The sequence below is a fragment of the Saccopteryx bilineata genome, chromosome 1 (assembly GCF_036850765.1).
Source record: "Saccopteryx bilineata isolate mSacBil1 chromosome 1, mSacBil1_pri_phased_curated, whole genome shotgun sequence".
Lineage (NCBI taxonomy): Eukaryota > Metazoa > Chordata > Mammalia > Chiroptera > Emballonuridae > Saccopteryx > Saccopteryx bilineata.
Genome location: NC_089490.1, coordinates 94,923,375 through 94,943,227, shown reverse-complemented (window position 1 = coordinate 94,943,227; position 19,853 = coordinate 94,923,375). Strand labels below are relative to the sequence as shown.

Sequence of the window (19,853 nt, the reverse complement as noted above, 5' to 3'; positions counted from 1 at the left end):
GGCCGAAGAGACTAGGGGTGGTACCGTCTTCAGCTTCCCCGCCCTTTCTTCAAGACTGGAGTTTTGCCTCACTGCAGGTTTCAGTAGGGAAAACCTGCAAGCCCCCATCCCCACAAACCAAGGCGAAACAGCGGGAGTCCCTTCCTGCCACTCCCCCCCTCCCTCAAATCTCAAAATCATGGAATCCCTGCCCTTAACCTACTCCTAACCCTTTGATTAGGAAACCCTCTTCCTTAACCCATAGACCCCTACTCCACCAATCAGGTAAGGTTTCTAACTATACTCACAAAAATTAGGGGATATTTTATCGCTTATGAAGCGATATGATGACGTTTATGAAGCAATAAAGTATCCTTTAATTTTTGTGAGTAGAGGTTCACATCTGGAGATGGAGAGGACATCTTGCATCCTAACCACACAAGTAAACAAAATCTATTTCAGCCTTCAAGTAAATACTCACGTAGTGCTTAGTAGCTGTTAAAAACTGTTCCAAGCACTTGACTGGCTTTATCTTCCCCACTCTATAAGGAAGACATTTATCTGTATTTTATACATGAGAAATCTAAATCCCATAAAAGTTAACTTCCTCAAAGTCATACAGCCATTAAATGGTAGTACAGGTTATGAACCCAATTAGTTTTGGAGCCTCTTACTTTACAAAGGAGGAAAATGAGCCATCTCTTTGGTCCAGAGCACATGCACATAGACCTGACAAGGCTTTTTTGTCTACTACCAACATATGGAAACCTTTACTTTTTTTTTTTTTTTTTTTTAGAGACAGAGAGATAATCAGAGAGAGGGATAGACAGGAACAGACGGACAGGAACGAAAGAGAGATGAGAAGCATCAATCAGTTTTTCGTTGAGACACCTTAGTTGTTCATTGTTTTCTTTCTCATATGTGCCTTGACCACGGGCCTTCAGCAGACCGAGTAACCCCTTGCTTGAGCCAGCCACCTTGGGTCCAAGCCAGTGAGCTTCTGCTCAAACCAGATGAGCCCACGCTCAAGCTGGCGACCTCGGAATCTCAAGGCTGGGTCCTCCGCATCCCAGTCCGACGCTCCCTCCACTGCGCCACCGCCTGGTCAGGCTGGAAACCTTTAGCTTTCAATTACACATTTTCCAAGGGCGCTGGGTCATTCACATCCATCCATCTGCACCTATACCCACACTGACACAGAGCACTAAAATACAAGGAAACTTTTATTTTCAATTTTCATCAAGAAATTTTGCTTTTTTTTTTTTAATGCTTTTGGTTCTTTTTTTTTTTTTTCCACTTTATTTCATTCTAGCCATGGCTGGAGCCGCTGGGTTCCTGGTATTAAAAAGATGCCAACAGAGGTAGCTGTGTCTCACCCAGGGGCCCAGCCCACTCCGAATACCCCAAAAAAGGAGGAAACACAAAATTAATCAACAAAATAAAACCAAAAGAACGAAAAAAATTCAGATCGTTTTCTTCAAGCCTGGCAGGAACCCACAACAGTTTGTGTGTAACAGACGTTACAGTGGGGAAAGCTGGGGCCCAAAAGAAGGCCAGCCAGCCCGCCAGCTCCCTGCAGATGGCGCCCGGCGCTACTGCTGCGTCTCTCTCCAGCAGGAAGGGCACCACTGCCCCCTCACTCCCTCCCCTCCCCCAGTACACTGGGGCTGTTCCTTTACAACATGGAAGATGGGCAGAAGGAAGAAGAGGGTCTCTCAGGCCCCCATGGGAGAAGCTGGGCAAGGGAAAGTGAGGAAGGTCACTGCTCAGCGGTGGAGGTCAGTCTGGATCTTCACTGCTGCTGGGCTACCTATAGCAAAAGAGAGAGCATAGGAGTCAGCGAGTTACAGACCACAGGTGTTCACCAGATCCCAAGAGAACTCCTTGTTAAGTCAGTCCCACCTGCCCCATTAGGGACAAAAGAGCCAAAGTTACAAGTTCCAGATTGGCTCTTCTGGAACAGGGAGCCAGAAGAAAGTGATCTTTTCTTTTTTTCTGAAGCTGGAAACGGGGAGAGACAGTCAGACAGACTCCCGCATGCGCCCGACCGGGATCCACCCGGCACGCCCACCAGGGGGCGACACTCTGCCCACCAGGGGGCGATGCTCTGCCCCTCTGGGCCGTCGCTCTGTTGCAACCAGAGCCACTCCAGCAACTGGGGCAGAGGCCAAGGAGCCATCCCCAGCGCCTGGGCCATCTTTGCTCCAATGGAGCCTTGGCTGCCGGAGGGGAAGAGAGAGGCAGAGAGGAAGGAGGGAGTGGGGGTGGAGAAGCAAATGGGCGCTTCTCCTATGTGCCCTGGCCGGGAATCGAACCCGGGTACCCCCCCGCACACCAGGCCGATGCTCTACCGCTGAGCCAACCGGCCAGGGCCAAGAAAGTGATCTTACCTGTTGTGGAGTAGGTTCAGGTGCTCGGTTTGCCAGGCGGCTGAGAATATTACGCTCTGACATCTGTAGCCTCACGGCAACTGGGGGAATTCGGGCAATAGTAGCTGGGAGTCGAGTCACATCAGCTTTCATGTCACTTAGCAGTTCTTCTAACTGTTTCAGAACTGCACAGGAGAAATAAACAGTGGTGAGCTGTGGTAGTCAAGACCGAGATCCATATCACAGTGGACCTGTGCCCTGCCCATGACTTCTCAATGACCGAGTGACTGATGTACTTGAGTATTGGGAGTACTATCCTTTATCAGAGTAACCTGACCTGGCCCATACCATGCTGAAATTCCTATTCCTCATGAATTCCAGTTCTAATGGTCCATGGTTATATATTTTTTAATTGTTTTTTCAGCCTGACCTGTGGTGGTGCAGTGGATAAAACGACCTGAAAATGCTGAGGTCGCTAGTTCAAAACCCTGGGCTTGCCTGGTCAAGGCACAGATGGGAGTTGATGCTTCCAGCTCCTCCCCCCTTCTCTCTCTCTGTCTCTCATTTCTCTCTCTGTCTCTCCCTCTCCTCTCTAAAAAATGATTTTTTTTTTTTTTTTTTTTTTTAGATTTTATTTATTCATTATAGAGAGGAGAGAGAGAGAGAGAGAGAAGGGGGGAGGAGCAGGAAGCATCAACTCCCATATGCGCCTTGACCAGGCAAGCCCAGGGTTTCGAACCGGCAACCTCAGTGTTTCCAGGCTGACGCTTTATCCACTGCGCCACCACAGGTCAGGCAAAAAAACTTTTTTAAATTGTTTTTTCAACTACACTTGCCATTCAATATTATTTTATATTAGTTTTAGGGGTGCAGCATAGTAATTTGACAATCTTATTATACTTTACAAAGTGGTAAAGCCTAGTAACCATCTGACATCAGTTATTACAATACTGTTGACTATATTCCTTATGTCCTCATGACTATTTTTTATCTATGCCTTTTAAGATCACCTAACCCTCACTGTCCTTTGCTCTCTGTTGTCTCTATTTCCTCTATTGTTTCCTTTTCTCGTTATCTTTCCTCTCCATCTTTTGGAGCTGTCTCCCTCTCCTTTTTTTAAAAATTATTTTTATTTATTAATTCATTTTAGAGATGAGAGAGAGAGAGAGAAAGACAGAGAGAGAGGAGCAAGAAGCATCAACTCCCATATGTGCCTTGACCAGGCAAGCCCAGGGTTTTGTTTTTTTTTTTTTTTTTGTATTTTTCTGAAGCTGGAAATGGGGAAAGACAGTCAGACAGACTCCTGCATGCGCCCAACCGGGATCCACCCGGCACGCCCACCAGGGGGCGATGCTCTGCCCCTCCGGTGCGTCGCTCTGCTGCGACCAGAGCCACTCTAGCACCTGGGGCAGAGGCCAAGGAGCCATCCCCAGCGCCCGGGCCATCTTTGCTCCAATGGAGCCCTGGCTGCGGGAGGGGAAGAGAGAGACAGAGAGGAAGGAGGGGAGGGGGTGGAAAAGCAAACGGGCACTTCTCCTATGTGCCCTGGCCGGGAATCGAACCCAGGTCCCCTGCACTCCAGGCTGACGCTCTACCGCTGAGCCAACCGGCCAGGGCCAAGCCCAGGGTTTTGAACCAGCGACCTCAGCGTCCCAGGTCGATGCTCGATCCACTGTGCCACCACAGGTCAGGCTCCCTCTTTTTTTTTTTTTGTATTCTTCTGAAGCTGGAAACTGAGAGAGACAGTCAGACAGACTCCCGCATGCGCCTGACCGGGATCCACCCCGCATGCCCACCAGGGGGCGACGCTCTGCCCACCAGGGGGTGATGCTCTGCTGTGACCAGAGCCACTCTAGCGCCTGGGGCAGAGGCCAAGGAGCCATCCCCAGCGCCCGGGCCATCTTTGCTCCACTGGAGCCTCAGCTGCAGGAGGGGAAGAGAGAGACAGAGAGGAAGGAGAGGGGGAGGGGTGGAGAAGCAGATAGGCACTTCTCCTGTGTGCCCTGGCCGGGAATTGAATCCGAGACCTCTGCACGCCAGGCCGACGCTCTACCACTGAGCCAACCGGCCAGGGCCTCCCTCTCCTTTTTAACAGCCTTCCTTTCCTCATTTTGCCCCCCACCCTCCTCATAATGTTTAACTTTAATTCAAAACAAAATGTTGAAAGGGATCTAGAATTTGACAGAATCTTAAGTCGCCTGAAGTTACCTCTAAAGTATCCCAAATTACACTGTATTTTATTCTGCTTTGCTTTCCACTCCCAAGAACTTGAATATATTAGAGTTAAAAGAGGCAAAGATTTACTGTCCTTGATTGCTTCTAAGATAATAGCTTCCCAAGGAGGAAGGCACAGATCCCCAGCACACCCCAAGCTCCCAGACAAAGGGGCTCTGAAAATGGTTTTGGAAACAAGAAGTAAATGTATGTTGGGGAAGGGCTGAGGAGGAAGGACTCAAATCAGCAGGAGGCAGGGGAGCCACTGGCTACCTTTGTGCAGGACCGCATTGGCAGGCTTGTTTCCTGCCATTGACTCCTTGGACAGGTGCTGATGACTCTCCGCCAAACATTCCACCTCAGCAAAGCGGGTGTTTAGGGCCATGGAAGGGTGAGAGGGGTCCTCTGACATGTTCAGGTAAGCTGCCCGCCGCAGCTGTTCCTCAATCACCAGAGCTTGTTCTAAGAGCTGGACAAGGGAGAAAGAGAAGATGGGAGTTCAATTGACACTTACTTTGCTTAACTGATGGGCCTCTCTGAACCTCTAACAGTTTTATAGACTGCTCACCCACACCCAAGTAATTCACCATTGTTATTATTATTTTTTTAATTTTTTTTTTAATTTTTTATTTATTCATTTTAGAGAGGAGAGGGGGGAAGAGAGAGATATATATATATAGAGAGAGAGAGAGAGAGAAGGGGGAAGGAGCTGGAAGCATCAACTCCCATATGTGCCTTGACCAGGCAAGCCCAGGGTTTCGAACCGGCAACCTCAACATTTCCAGGTCGACACTTTACCCACTGCGCCACCACAGGTCAGGCTCACCATTGTTATTATTATTTTTATTTATTCATTTCAGAGAGGAGAGATGGGGGGGGGGGCAGGAAGCATCAACTCCCATATGTGCCTTGACCAGGCAAGCCCAGGGTTCTGAACCAGTGACCTCAGTATTCCAGGTAGACACGTAAACACTGAACCACCACAGGTCAGGCCTGTATTATTATTATTTTTTTACTTCCTTTTAAAGATATGTTATTAAAATTCATTACCCTTTATTGATTCACTGTTATACAAAAACAATATACACTCAATTTAGAATATACAGAATGTATGAAGAGTTAAATTCACAAATAATTCTTCCTCCTAGAGATACTGTTAACTTTCTGAAGTTTTTCTTTACATATTTTGTACAAAGTTGAAACTATGTATGTATATATTTATGTTTTCACTCAAAGTTACATAGTAAGCATCTTCCTTTTCTATTAACTGCACTTTATAAAAGATGACTCTTTTTTTTTTTAATTTTTTTGTATTTTTCTGAAGTTGGAAACAGGGAGGCAGACAGACTCCCACATGTGCCTGACCTGGATCCACCCGGCACGCCCACCAGGGGACGATGCTCTTCCCATCTGGGGCCTCGCTCTGTTGCAACCAGAGCCATTCTAGCTGCCTGAGGCAGAGGCCACAGAGCCATCCTCAGCGCCCGGGCAAACTTTGCTCCAATGGAGCCTTGGCTGCAGGAGGGGAAGAGAAAGACAGTGAAGGAGAGAGGGACGGGTGGAGAAGCAGATGGGCGCTTCTCCTATGTGCCCTGGCCAGGAATCGAACCCGGGACTCCCGCACACCAGGCCGATGCTCTACCACTGAGCCAACCGGCCAGGGCAAAAGATGACTCTTAATGGTTGCATAGTAGTCCATTCCATGGATATACCTTCCATATCATATCATTTAAATTGTTTTACTCTTTAAAATTATTTTTGTTGTTTCCTTTGTCTCCCTATCTACTCCTCCCTTCATTTCCTTCATCAATAAATAACCCTTCTAATATACTTACTGTGTGTCTTTTTGTGAGTGTTCTTGAAGACTGAGTATTGTTTCATGTGCACATTTCTAGTTTGCAGAATGGCATTCTGTATATATAAAATGTTTTTCTTCCTTATCCCACTAAATATCTTCTCAAAAGGTTTCTTTATGTTGTTATATGCACTTTGTTGCTTCTAAACGTTGCTTAGCACTCCAGGATGTAAATCACATTTTATCTATCCACACTCCCAATTCTGAACATCTAGGTTCCTCCAGGCCCAACACCAAAAATCATACTGCCAACAAACTCTTGTACCTGTCGCCTGATGGACCTGTGTAAAAAGCTGTTTGAAATATATTTCCAGAAGACAGACTGTTGACTCAGAAGTTATGAGACTTAATTTGCTCAAGTATACATTGGTTCTTAAAGAGAATCCTTTAGAGGTCAGGAAAAAGGACAGTACAAAGATAATGGACTATTATTTCTTCCACAAGATCTGGTTCCATCAGAGCCTACTAATTTACCTCCAGACCAGGCAGCCACTTCCAATCCATATACCCCGTCTCCTTCATCAACTCCTTCCTCTTGCCTCAAACTATGACCTTACTCCAGGATCAGCCCTTGGCTTGCTGCTATTCTTATAAAGAATTCTCCAAAGAGAATCTCTCCTAGGTCAGCCAGAATCTACATGCAAATGTTCTGATGCTTTTGAAACCTGTAGCTCAAGCACTGATTGTTCTGATTCCACTCATGTATGGATGGTCACTCTTTGATCCCAGTTATTTATAGTGGTGGAGGTAGTAGGAGGGTTATTTATTTGTGAGACAAACCAAAGGACTTGCCTAAAACTACACTTACTCTTTTCTACAAACTGTTCGCTCTTTTCACTTCCCTGATTTGCCAATGATAATTTAATTTTCTCAGTGATTCAGGCTCAAAACTTCAGTTCTTTCTGGAGTCTTACTACTTTGCATCTCAAATCCAGTAAGTCAGGGATCAGCATACTATGGCCTGGGGGCCAAAGCTGGCCTGCTGACTGTTTTTATATGGCCCAAGAGCTAAGAATGGTATTTGACTTTTTTAAAAAAGATTGTATTTATTGATTTGAGAGGGGAGAGAGAGGACAGGGAGAGAGAAAAGGCTAGGGGAGGAGCAGGAAGCATCAACTTGTACTTCATTCTCATATGTGTCTTGACTGGGGCAAGCCCAGGGATTTGAACCAGTGACCTCAAGCATTCCAGGTCATCACTTTATCCACTGTGCCACCATAGGTCAGGTGGTTTTTACATTTTTCAAATGGTTTGAAAAAGAGTCAAAAGAAGTTTATGGCACTTCATAAAAATTATATAAAGTTCAAATTTGAGTGTTGAGAAAGTTCTATTGAAACACATTCATACTTAATTTGGCTCTTTCATACTACTATGGCTGTTTTCACATTCAACAGATGAGTATTTGCCAACAGAAACCATATGTCCCACAAAGCCTGAAATAGTTACTATCTTAGCCCTTTAACAAAAAAAGTTTGATGACCCCTGCAATCAGTTAATTCCATAAATCCTTTAGTGTTTTATTTCCTTTACCTAATCCTTTTCATTTTCCACAACCAGCATCACATCACAGCCCAGCCGTTCCTAACTACCTCATGATTATTCATGAATAATATATATATACCTCTAATTTCATGAATGTTGTTTCCATTTCCCTTGGTCATATCAAAACTCTTCACAGTTTCAATGGCTACCCATTAACTATAGAGTAAAGTCCATATTCTCTTATCAGCTGCCAAAAACCACCTATTGACCTCTAGCCCTTACCTCTGTCTCTAAACTAGCTCCCACCAAGTGTTTTCTGTAACACAACTGGGCTAGTTTGCTGTTTCCAAACACCCTAAGCTCTGCAGCATGTGTTCCCTAATCTAATCGCTTTTAGTTCAAACTACCTTTTGTTTCTATCCATCAATCTCCATTACATTCATCAAAACTTAATTCCGGCCCTGGCTGGTTGGCTCAGCGGTAGAGCATCAGCCAGGCATGCGGGGGACCCGGGTTCGATTCCCAGGGCACATAGGAGAAGCGCCCATTTGCTTCTCCACCCCCTCCTCCTTCCTCTCTGTCTCTCTCTTCTCCTCCCGCAGCCAAGGCTCCATTGGAGCAAGGATAGCCCCGGCGCTAGGGGATGGCTCCTTGGCCTCTGCCCCAGGTGCTAGAGTGGCTCTGGTCGCGGCAGAGCGACGCCCCGGAGGGGCAGAGCATTGCCCCCTGGTGGGCAGAGCATCGCCCGAGGTGGGCGTGCCGGGTGGATCCCGGTCGGGCGCATGCGGGAGTCTGACTGTCTCTCCCCGTTTCCAGCTTCAGAAAAATACAAAAAAAACCCAAAAAACCCCAAAACTTAATTCCGCCTGACCTGTAGTGGTGCAGAGGATAAAGTGGCGACTCAAAATGCTGAGATCGCCGGTTCAAAGCCCTGGGCTTGCCTGGTGAAGGCACATATGGGAGTTGATGCTTCCTGCTCCTCCCCCTTCTCTTTCTCTTTCTCTCTCTCTCTTTCTAAAAATGAATAAATATTAAAAAAAAAAAAAAAAAATAGGCCCTGCCGGTTGGCTCAGTGGTAGAGCGTCAGCCCGGCGTGCAGGAGTCCCGGGTTCGATTCCGGCCAGGGCACACAGGAGAGGCGCCCATTTGCTTCTCCACCTCTCTCCCTCTCCTTCCTCTCTGTCTCTCTCTTCCCTTCCCGCAGCGAGGGTCCATTGGAGCAAAGATGGCCCGGGCACTGGGGATGGCTCTGTGGCCTCTGCCTCAGGTGCTAGAATGGCTCTGGACGCAACAGAGCTAAGCCCCAGAGGGGCAAAGCATCGCCCCCTGGTGGGCATGCCGGGTGGATCCCGGTCGGGCACATGCAGGAGTCTATCTGACTGCCTCCCCGTTTCCAGCTTTGGAAAAATGAAAAAAAACAACAAACTTAATTCCAATGCCACCTTCCCCATGCAGCCATTTGTGACCTCTCTCCCTGTTCCCCTAAATTCACACTAGAGAACTTTTCTTATAGATTCAGCAGTCTCCCTCCCAATACCCAGAATGGCACTCATTTAATCATACATGTGCATCTACTTTAAACTGAAGGCTTCTTGAGAACAGGCACTATGCCTTATTTATCTTTGTATCCTATGCTATTCATTGCTTGACACAAAATGTTTGAAGGTTTATTAGTGTACATTTCTTACTCCCCCTAGTGTACCTGGCTTTAGAGCCACATGTCTTATCGTCACAGCATCCCCTTTTCCTATTTTGATGTTCTGACAACAAGGTGCCCTCAATAAATACTTGAATTTTTCTTTCCTTCTTTTTCTTTTTAAGAGAGAGAGACAGACAGAAAGGAAAGAGATGAGAAGCATCAATTTCTTCATTGCAGCACCTTAGTTGTTCATTGACTGCTTTCTCTTATGCTCCTTGACCAGGGGGGCTACAACTGTGCCAGTGACCCCTTGCTCAAGCCAACAACCTTGGCTCCAGCCAGCAACCTTTGGGCTAAAGCCAGTGACCACGCTCAAGACAGATGAGCCCGTACTCAAGCTGGCAAGCTTGGGGTTCCGAACCTGGGTCCTCGGCATCCCAGGTTGATACTCTACCTGCTGCACCACCGCCCAGTCAGGCCAAACTTGCTGAATTTCTGAGTAAGACTCCCTTCGGCCGTGGGCTTCTAAGACCTAGTGTTTCTGAAAATAGAGTTCTACCTTTGCATCTCCTTTTTGCATCCACTAAACCCCTCATCCATACAGGTACTCTCAGACCCACAAAAAGGTACTGCCAGCCCACTGACAGCCCTCAGAGATCCAATTCAATCTACCTCTGCATTTTTCCTGAACACTCCCACCTACAGTGTTCCCCGAGCACACCCACTGTACTAGAGTCTGTGTCATTCACTAGACATAATCCTCCTCAGGCCCTGAACAGCTGGTTAATTTTCAAATCTATTTGTCTTGATCTTTAATATTGAAGATACTTGAGAACAAAGCCTTTTACAGAACACGAAAAATTAAAGTACACAAGAGAACACAATAAACAGTATGGCTGAATAAACAGACTCCTTCCTTTGCAGTCCCTTCTGTACTTTAAGGGCTTCACTTCTACACGGTATTCCTCCCCATCCTGCTCACCTTGAACCTTCGTGCTAGAAACTTATTCTTGATCTCTAAGAAATTGCCACGGTTCATTTCACCCTTGAAAGGCTCATTGAGGATGGCATAGCGTGGGTCATTCTGGATGTCCTGCCATCGAGCATAGCCATGGCTATTGGAAAATTGCTCAGGAAAAACAAAACAAGGAAAGTAAGACCCTCAATCTGTATAACCTTCACAAGAACTTTCACCAAGAATCACAAGCCAGACTCAAGCAAAGGATACTTTATGATGCCAGCCAGCAGCCAGTAGTCATGCCGTCGATGCCAGATCTCGTAAGTCTTCTTGGTGACTGTGGCTGCCCGCTCCTCGTTCTGCCAAAGGGAGTGCAATTCTAAAGAGAAATTTAGGGAAGGTTAAAGAGAAAAAGGAAGGCAAACACCTGTGAGAATTCAAAATGCTATTTATTCCTGTCTACCTGATACCATTTTAATAGTATGCCTATGGCTTTATTACATGGAACCCAGAGGAGTATGCAATCAGCCTTGCATTCCCTCATCTAGTAGAAGTCAAGTCTCTGCACCGTGTTTTTTAACAACCCTAATTTCACCTCAGATCCTTCTAACCCCAGTGGGCCCTTCATTTCCATACCAGTAAAACCACCATCTGCAATGTTGAACATGAAACGCTGTTTAATATTTTTTTTCTGCTTCTCATCATTTAGGTCTTTAGGGGTCTCTCCATTCTGAAGCATCACCTCTTTTTTCTCCTCTTCTTCTTTCTTCTCTTCTACAGTACACACAGAAGAAAATGTTAGCTCCAGACACTGCAGCCTTATCCACAGCACTATGTGCTACAAGATACCATCTACCTCCACCCTTTCTCCACACAGGTGTTCCTCAAATCCAGAAAGGTACTACTGGCCCAATGACAGTTAAATGTGGGAACAAAATAGTCTTGAGACAATGACTACATGGCTGTGGATAGGAAGGCTGGGGATGGAAGGGATGGGGGGTATCCCAGAGATAAAGTCCTTGCTTCTACTTTTAGAGTCCTTCTAAATCACAATAAGCTTCTTCAAATACCCACCTTTGTCCTCCACCACAATGGGGGTCAGATCTATTGCTGACTTCTCCTCCACCTTCTCCACATCAGCAGCACCTGGAGGAAACAGACTGCTGTAAGAGTGTATCTAAAGAACATTAACCTCTCTGTTCCACACCACATCAAACTGCAACAACCCTAAACTGAAATCTTTATGATTAAAGTCTTAAAAGATGTCTTAAGGAGGGAGGACAACCACAGTTTAAAACGAGGGTACAGGATTCTCCAGTATGTTATTTCCTCCTGACGTCTCTACAGCTTGGCTGGAAGCCCGAGAGCAGCTGGTTTACATAGGAATCTGTAGTGCTTGAAAATGTGGATACTTTTGCAGCCCTGGCCGGTTGGCTCAGTGGTAGAGCGTCGGCCTGGCATGCGGGAGTCCTGGGTTCGATTCCCGGCCAGGACACACAGGAGAAGTACCCATCTGCTTCTCCACCCCTCCCCCTCTCTGTCTCTCTCTTCCCCTCCCGCAGCCAAGGCTCCATTGGAGCAAAGTTTGACCGGGCGCTGAGGATGGCTCTGTGGCCTCTGCCTCAGGTATTAGAACGGCTCTGAGCCCTGGCCGGTTGGCTCAGCGGTAGAGCGTCGGCCTAGCGTGCGGAGGACCCGGGTTCGATTCCCGGCCAGGGCACACAGGAGAAGCGCCCATTTGCTTCTCCACCCCTCCGCCGCGCTTTCCTCTCTGTCTCTCTCTTCCCCTCCCGCAGCCAAGGCTCCATTGGAGCAAAGATGGCCCGGGCGCTGGGGATGGCTCTGTGTCCTCTGCCTCAGGCGCTAGAGTGGCTCTGGTCGCAACATGGCGACGCCCAGGATGGGCAGAGCATCGCCCCCTGGTGGGCAGAGCGTCGCCCCTGGTGGGCGTGCCTGGTGGATCCCGGTCGGGCGCATGCGGGAGTCTGTCTGACTGCCTCTCCCTGTTTCCAGCTTCAGAAAAATGAAAAAAAAAAAAAAAAAAGAACGGCTCTGATTGTGGCAGAGCATCGCCCCCTGGTGGGCATGCCGGATGGATCCCAGTCGGGCGCATGCAGGAGTCTGACTGCCTCCCCATTTCCAACCTCAAAAAAATACAAAAAAAAAAAAAAAAAAGAAAATGTGGATACCTTTGGACTCTGTCTCCATAGGTTCCTCTGTCCTCTCCTTCACCTCTGCCTTTTCTACTTTCTCCTCTCCCTCAGGAGGTTCAACAAGGACTTTTTCATCCTCTGAAGCAGGGGCAGGGGGCTGTGTACACTGCAAAGGAAAAAGAACAGAAGTTGAAGCAGACAGGCTGGAACCCAAAAGGAATAGCGCGTATACCCATCTGCCTTCGGTATAGCATCCAGCCACCCATCTCTCACCTCAGTGGTGGTCTCAGGGGCTGCAGATTTAACCTCCTTTTCTCCTTCTGTACTCTCTTCCTCTTTGAGGCTATTTTCCTCTATTTTTATCCCATCCTCTGCAACCAATAGAAGAAAACTGATTAGGAAGAAGGTCCTAGGATCAGAAAGAAGGTCATACTTTCTCAACGTCTCATCTTAAAATGTCCTCTCGTGCCTTTAAGAGCCAGCCCTTACTCAGGACGGCCCTCCTAAACTGAGAGGAGATTGCTGTGTGTCCTGCCAGACTCCCCTGTTACGACTGAACACAGGGGAGCATAGAAAGCATAGGCCAGGACAAGGAGAGACAGAAATGACAGTAAAGGCAGACTTACCAGCAGGTGGGACAGGTGCAGGAGTATTAGGTTGTGTGTCCCCTGGAGTTGAGGGTGTAGGTGTCTTTGGAGAAGGTGACCCTGGCTGGGACATTTTCTTGTTTTCCTCTACTTCAGCAAGTTCAGGCATACTCCAGCGCCCATTAACATGCTCAAATTCCTGAACCTAAAGCAATGGGAGGAGATGTTGAAGATCCAATTCCAATTCTAAGCTCCTTTCCTAAGGCCCTCCAGTTTCCCTTAGAAACCCTGAAGAATGGAGAGTCTCAGGGCTCACCTTCTTGCGAATCAAGGACATGACACCAATCCTAGTAAGGACATGCTGGCGAGACAGGCCTTCTCGGGGGACACCATCAGCAAAGGTCTCAGCCCCATCTGCTCCTGGCTCACATAAATGCCGCATAAAAAGAGAGACGTAAGCCCTGTTGTGAAGAAGTAGAGAAATTAGTTAAACAGCAATTATGCCAACTCCTAGATCAGATTCTTTCCTTACCCAAGTTAGGTATTATCCCAGACAACTATGGGGTAAAGCCCACCATCATAGTAATGGCTGGTCTCCAGACCCCACACCATGCCCCAGGTTCTCTTCCAGAGACCCTATCACTAAGAACTTAGCCTAGCAATTTCATCAGAGGAAGCAGTCCTCTGCACATCCTGGACTGGTGCAACAGAATGACCAGAGATTAGAAGCCACTGCTCTACATCAGTCCTATTCCATCTCTCAACTTACTTGAACTCTTTCTCTGATTTGCCTCGCAGATCTCTCACAAGCCACTGGGTGGTAAAAGCATCCTGAGGTGGCATCCCGTATCGCATAATTGCATTAAGAAAAGCTTTTCGCTGCCGAGCATTAAAACCAAGTACCTAATGGGAGAAGAAACCTAGGTGAGAGAGAGCAGGTCTTACTCTACCAAAGACCCAATTATCAGCACTCACCCACCCTGCCTTACAATCATATGGCACTTACTTCAATATTCCCACCAACACGGGCCAACAGAGGAGGCAATGGCTTATCTTTATCATTCCGCAGGCCCTTGCGACTGGGCCTGCGGGGAGCTGTAAGAAGAAAACAATGCATGAGTGACACTGTTAAGGATAGATAAAGCAATATTTAAACAACCAGCAGAAAGGGATAGCCCTCACCTTCTGAACGTTCATCAAAGTCTTCATCACCTTCCTCTGAGGCCACTGAATAATCGGACTGGTTGTCGGACTGGTCGTCCTGCCAATCTGGAGGGAGAGAGGGCAGATGAGCGGGGCCCACTGCTCTAGTGGAACGGCCCATGGGTGGGGGGCGGGGCCGGCCACACACACCTCGGTCCTCCTGTGAGCCATCATTGTAGTTGACCTGTTTACGGATTCTTTTTCCTTTGCCCAGATTTCGGGCCAAATCTTCTTGCTGCTGCTCATAATGGTGCCGCAGCAATTTCTCCCAGTAGTCAGGATCCACACTTTCTTCCTGTTTTATGATTTCCCGTTCTACCTCCTCTTCCTCCTGGGACAGAGGGAGGGCCAGGACTCAGGGGTGCTGAAGTCAGCACCACCAGCTACCCCTGGTCCTCACAGTTCCCATTCTGCTAGCTCCTTTTTATAACTGAATTTCCTGGTTTTCCTTCTTGGACCTAAGGAGGGCTTAAAAGAAAATGAATCGACGCAGTGTAGCTCTTCATAATTATATATACATCAGCAGTCAACATAACTAAAAGAAAACATGGGATGGAGCCGTTATCACAAGAGACAGAGGAAGAGAAGAGATAGTGTGCTTTCTTCTACCTTTTTACTGACACACAGGTGGGAGAAAGCAAATGTATAAAAGAGAGGTTAGAGCCTTAGCAAGGCAGAATGGAGCCAGTTCTGAAATCCTGCAAAAAATTTTCCTAACAGATAAAAGTAGAAGGGCCATTCTGTTCTTCTGAATTTCATAAAAGGTTACAAACTGTGTAGAAAAAAAACAATAAAAGTTACATATATCATCTTATTGTCCTGTAATCTTTATGCTCCTCTTGTTACATTTTTTCAGACATTTCAGGACCACTATCTCATTCCAAATCCCTTGCTGCTAATAGCATTAATATTAAAGACAACTTAAGGCCCCAACCAACTGGCTCAGTGCATAAATCGATCCGGCATATGGATGTCCTGGGTTTGAGTCCCAGTCAGGGCACACATGAGACTGAGAAGCAACCATCTGCTTCTCTCTCTCCCTCCCTCTTCTTCTCTCACATCCAGTGACTCAACTGGTTCAAGCATCAGCCCCAGGTGCTGAGGATAGCTCAGCTGGTCCTGGCATCAGCCTCAGGCACTAAAAATAGCTCAGTTGATTTGAGCATCAACCCCAGACAGAGGTTGTTGGGTGGATCTGGTGAGGGCGCATGTGAAAGTCTGTCTCCCTATTTCCCCTCCTCTCACTGAGAAAAAAAAGGGACAATCTAGATATCCCTCACTATTAAACTAAATACATGTTGAGGACTAGGGGTTGGCAGAAACAGGTAAAGGGGTCAAAAGGTACAAACTTCCAATTATAAAACACATAAGTCATGGGAATGTAATGTACTACATGATGACTATAATTAATGATGCTGTATTATACATTTGAAAGTTGCCAATAGAGTAGATGTTAAAAGTTCTGAAAAGGAGAAAAATAAATTGTAAATACATGATAGATGTTAACTAGACTTACTGGATCATTTCACAATAGTGTATACACAAATAATCAAATCATGATGTTGTACACCTAAAACTGACATTATGATATATGTCAATTATACCTCCACTTTTAAAAATAAATAATGGTTCTTCCAAACAAAGACATCCTATGCAAAAAAAAAAAAGTTGTAGAGCTCTTATGCACTGATTTAGACTATATTTTCAGGATTTATTAAGTAAACAAGGTGGTAGAGAATATTATGTATAAACTCCAGTTTGGTTCTGGGAGTGTAACAACCACCTACTCTGCTGCCATCTTAGATCTCAGTTGTACATAAAACATTTTTAGGCCCTGGCCAATTGGTTCAGTGGTAGAACACTGACCCGGCATGTAGAAGTCTCGGGTTCAATTCCTAGTCAGGGCACACAGAAGTGACCATTTGCTTCTCCTCCCCTCCCCCTTTAACTCTCCCTCTCTTCCCCTGCTGCAGCCATGGTTTGACTGATTTTGAGTGCGCGAGCCCTGGACACCAAGGATAGCTCCATGGAGCCTCTGCCTTAGGTACTAAAAATAGCCTGGCTGCGAGCATGGACCCCAAATGGGCAGAGCATCAGCCCCGGTGGATTCTGGTCTGGGCACATGAGGGGAGTCTATCTCCCCGCCTCTCACTTCAATTTAAAAAAAAATTTTCTTTAAAGAAAGATACACAGTCTGACCTGCGGTGGCACAGTGGGTAAAAGCATCGACCTGGAACACTGAGGTCGCTGGTTCGAAACCCCGGGCTTCCCTGGTCAAGGCACATATGGGAGTTGATGCTTTCTGCTCCTCCCTCCCTTCTCTCTCTGTCTCTGTTTCTCTGTCTCCTCTCTCTAAAATGAATAAATAAAATCTAAAAAGAAAGAAAGAAAGAAAGATATACAGCCTGACCAGGCGGTGGCACAGTAGATAGAACATCGGACTGGGAGGTAGGGGACCCAGGTTCGAAACCCCGAGATCGCTGGCTTGAGAGCGGGCTCATCTAGTTTGAGCACAGCTCACCAGCTTGAGCCCAAGGTTGCTGGCCTGAGCAAGAGGTCACTCAATCTGCTGTAGGCCCCCGGTCAAGGCATATATGAGAAAGCAATCAATAAACAACTAAGGTACCACAATAAAGAACTGATGCTTCTCATCTCTCTTCCTGTCTGTCTGTCCCTATCTCTCTCTCTCTGTCTCTGTCACACAAGGGGAAAAAAAAAGAAAGATACACAAAGAACTAAACATATCAGTTGTCCCTAGAGAGGGAACTAGGTAGCTAGAGAGGGGTGGAAGAGACACATTTATATCTTTTGAATCCTGACCCATGTGTGAATTACTACTTTTCAGAAAATAAAATTTTAAAATATTATAAACAACTGCAGCCACTAGTAAGAGAGCCATCTGTACACCTGTGTAATCCCTAGCAGAGAGATCAATAGGAGGGAACAAGAGTACCATCCCTCCTTTTCCAACCACTTAGCAAGCGCTGGCCCAGTCAATCACTTCTTTTTTTTTTTTTTACAGAGGCAGAGATAGACAGGGACAGACAGACAGGAACAGAGAGAGATGAGAAGCATCAATTATCAGTTTCTCGTTGCGTGTTGCAACTTCTTAGTTGTTCATTGATTGCTTTCTCACACGTGCCTGACCGCGGGCCTTCAACAGAACGAGTAACCCCCTGCTGGAGCCAGCGACCTTGGGTCCAAGCTGGCGAGCTCTTTGCTCAAGCCAGATGAGCCCACATGCGACCTCGGGGTCTCGAACCTGGGTCCTTCCGCATCCCAGTCCGATGCTCTATCCACTGCGCCACCGCCTGGTCAGGCCCAGTATCACTTCTATATGCAGTCACTGCCCTGGCAGAAATGTAGAGCACCTTCAGGAGGGCAATTTGATTGAATCGAGTCTAGAAACCTATGTTAGACTTTTCAACCAGTTATATATAACTGAGATTAGTAGCATCACATTAAAAAACAAAGCTACAGCCTGACCAGGCGGTAGCTCAGTAGATAGAGAATCAGACTGGGACGCAGAGGATCCAGGTTCAAAACCCCAGGGTCACCAGCTTGAGTGCGGGTTCATTCAACTTGAGCACAGCATCATAGATATGACCCCATGGTCACTGGCTTGAGCCCAAAGGTCACTGGCTTGAAGCCCAAGGTCACTGGCTTGAGCAAAGGGTGACTAGCTCTGCTGTAGTCCCCCAGTCAAGGCACATATGAGAAAGCAATCAATGAACTAAATAAGGTACCACAACAAAGAATAGATGCTTCTCATCTCTCTCCCTTCCTGTCTGTCCCTATCTGTCCCCCTCTGTCACAAAAAATAAACAAACAACAGAACAAAACTATAAATACATGTCAGAAAAACACAGCAAGAGGGCTAGTTCTGAGTTGGAAGGATGAGAAAAGATGATAAAGAGCACCAGTAACTTATGTCGATGCAAAGGACTTTGAGCTGAGTGGTTTAAAGAGGACCAAAGGATAAAACAATTTTTTCACTTAAACACAACTTTATCATTTGGGGAAATGTTATTACTGTTTTAGCATTTTTCTATTCTTTACTTAAGACGACCAAGAAAAGGGAGATGAAAAAGAGGGAAAACAACAATTCTAATGTTTAAAAAAGCACAAGGAGGACCTGACCTGTGGTGGCGCAGTGGATAAAGCATCGACCTGGAATGCTGAGGTCGCTGTTTCAAAACCCTGGGCTTGCCTGGTCAAGGCGCATATGGGAGTTGATGCTTCCTACTCCTCTCCCATCTCTCTCTCTCTCCCCTCTCTACAATGAATTAATAGCCCTGGCCAGTTGGCTCAGCGGTAGAGCGTCGGCCTGGCGTGCAGGGGACCCGGGTTCGATTCCCGGCCAGGGCACATAGGAGAAGTGCCCATTTGCTTCTCCACTCCCACCCCCTCCTTCCTCTCTGTCTCTCTCTTCCCCTCCCGCAGCCAAGGCTCCATTGGAGCAAAGATGGCCCGGGCGCTGGGGATGGCTCCTTGGCCTCTGCCCCAGGCGCTAGAGTGGCTCTGGTCACCGCAGAGCGATGCCCCAGAGGGGCAGAGCATCGCCCCCTGGTGGGCAGAGCGTTGCCCCTGGTGGGCGTGCCGGGTGGATCCCGGTCGGTCGCATGCAGGAGTCTGTCTGACTGTCTCTCCCCGTTTCCAGCTTCAGAAAAATACAAAAAAATAATAATACTAAGATTAAAATGAATCAATAAAATCTTTAAAAAAAAAAAAAGCATAGGGAGGCCCTGGCAGGGTAGCTCAGTTGGTAGCATCATCCCGATACACCAAGGTTGTGGGTTTAATCTCCCTGTCAGGGCACATACAAGAATCAACTTGGGCCCTGGCTAGTTTGCTCAGTGGTAGAATGTTGACCATGAGTATAAAGTCCCGGGTTCGATTCCCAGTCAGTAGAAGCACACAGTAGAAGCGACCATCTGCTTTTGCTTCTCGATAACTCCCCCTTTTCTCTCTCCCCCACCCCCCACCCTCCCAACAGCCATGGCTCATTCGAGCAAGTTGGCCCTGGGCGCTGAGGGACGGCACCATGGCCTCACCTCAGATGCTAAAATAAAATAGCTCAGTTGCTAAGCAACGGAGCAGCAGCCCCAGATGGGCAGAGCATCGCCCCAGAGGGGGCTTGCCAGGTGGATCCAGGTCGGGGAGCATGCAGGACTCTGTCTCTCTGCCTTCCCACCTCTCATTTTAATAATTTTAAAAAAGAAAAAAATCAACCAAAAAATGGATAAATAAGTGTAACAACAAAGTGATGTTTCTCTCCTTCTCCCTCTTTCCCTAAAATCAATAAATATGCTCACCCTGTGGTGGTGCAGTGGATAAGGTGTTGACCTGGAAGGCAGAGGTTACCACTTTATTTTATTTTATTTTTTTTATTTATTCATTTTTAGAGAAGAGAG

At 46.9% G+C, this 19,853-nt stretch overlaps 1 protein-coding gene and 1 non-coding gene across 9 annotated transcripts in view; both read right to left on the bottom strand.

Annotated features, from left to right (window-relative positions):
- Window positions 1–1,184: 1,184 nt before the first annotated feature.
- Window positions 1,185–19,853, bottom strand: part of CHD4 (chromodomain helicase DNA binding protein 4) — a 39,663-nt gene continuing 20,994 nt past the window's right edge. For 3 of the 8 annotated variants that reach the window (XM_066261007.1, XM_066260987.1, XM_066260959.1), the window contains exons 26-40: window positions 14,590–14,770; window positions 14,419–14,505; window positions 14,243–14,331; window positions 14,006–14,139; window positions 13,553–13,697; window positions 13,276–13,441; window positions 12,923–13,020; window positions 12,686–12,815; window positions 11,571–11,642; window positions 11,133–11,270; window positions 10,767–10,875; window positions 10,521–10,653; window positions 4,833–5,031; window positions 2,370–2,533; window positions 1,185–1,789 (exon numbers count right to left, since the gene is read on the bottom strand). In XM_066261007.1, coding sequence (XP_066117104.1) covers window positions 1,772–1,789; window positions 2,370–2,533; window positions 4,833–5,031; window positions 10,521–10,653; window positions 10,767–10,875; window positions 11,133–11,270; window positions 11,571–11,642; window positions 12,686–12,815; window positions 12,923–13,020; window positions 13,276–13,441; window positions 13,553–13,697; window positions 14,006–14,139; window positions 14,243–14,331; window positions 14,419–14,505; window positions 14,590–14,770 — 1,863 coding nt within the window. In that variant the 3' untranslated portion in view covers window positions 1,185–1,771. Of the gene's footprint in view, window positions 1,790–2,369; window positions 2,534–4,832; window positions 5,032–10,520; window positions 10,654–10,766; window positions 10,876–11,132; window positions 11,271–11,570; window positions 11,643–12,685; window positions 12,816–12,922; window positions 13,021–13,275; window positions 13,442–13,552; window positions 13,698–14,005; window positions 14,140–14,242; window positions 14,332–14,418; window positions 14,771–19,853 lie in introns of all 8 variants that reach the window. The other 5 variants (XM_066260968.1, XM_066260997.1, XM_066260977.1 and 2 more) reach the window with 4 other exon arrangements.
- LOC136321305 (small Cajal body-specific RNA 11) lies at window positions 13,104–13,241 on the bottom strand. The gene has a single exon (XR_010728569.1). It is a non-coding gene; the product is annotated as a small Cajal body-specific RNA 11 (non-coding RNA).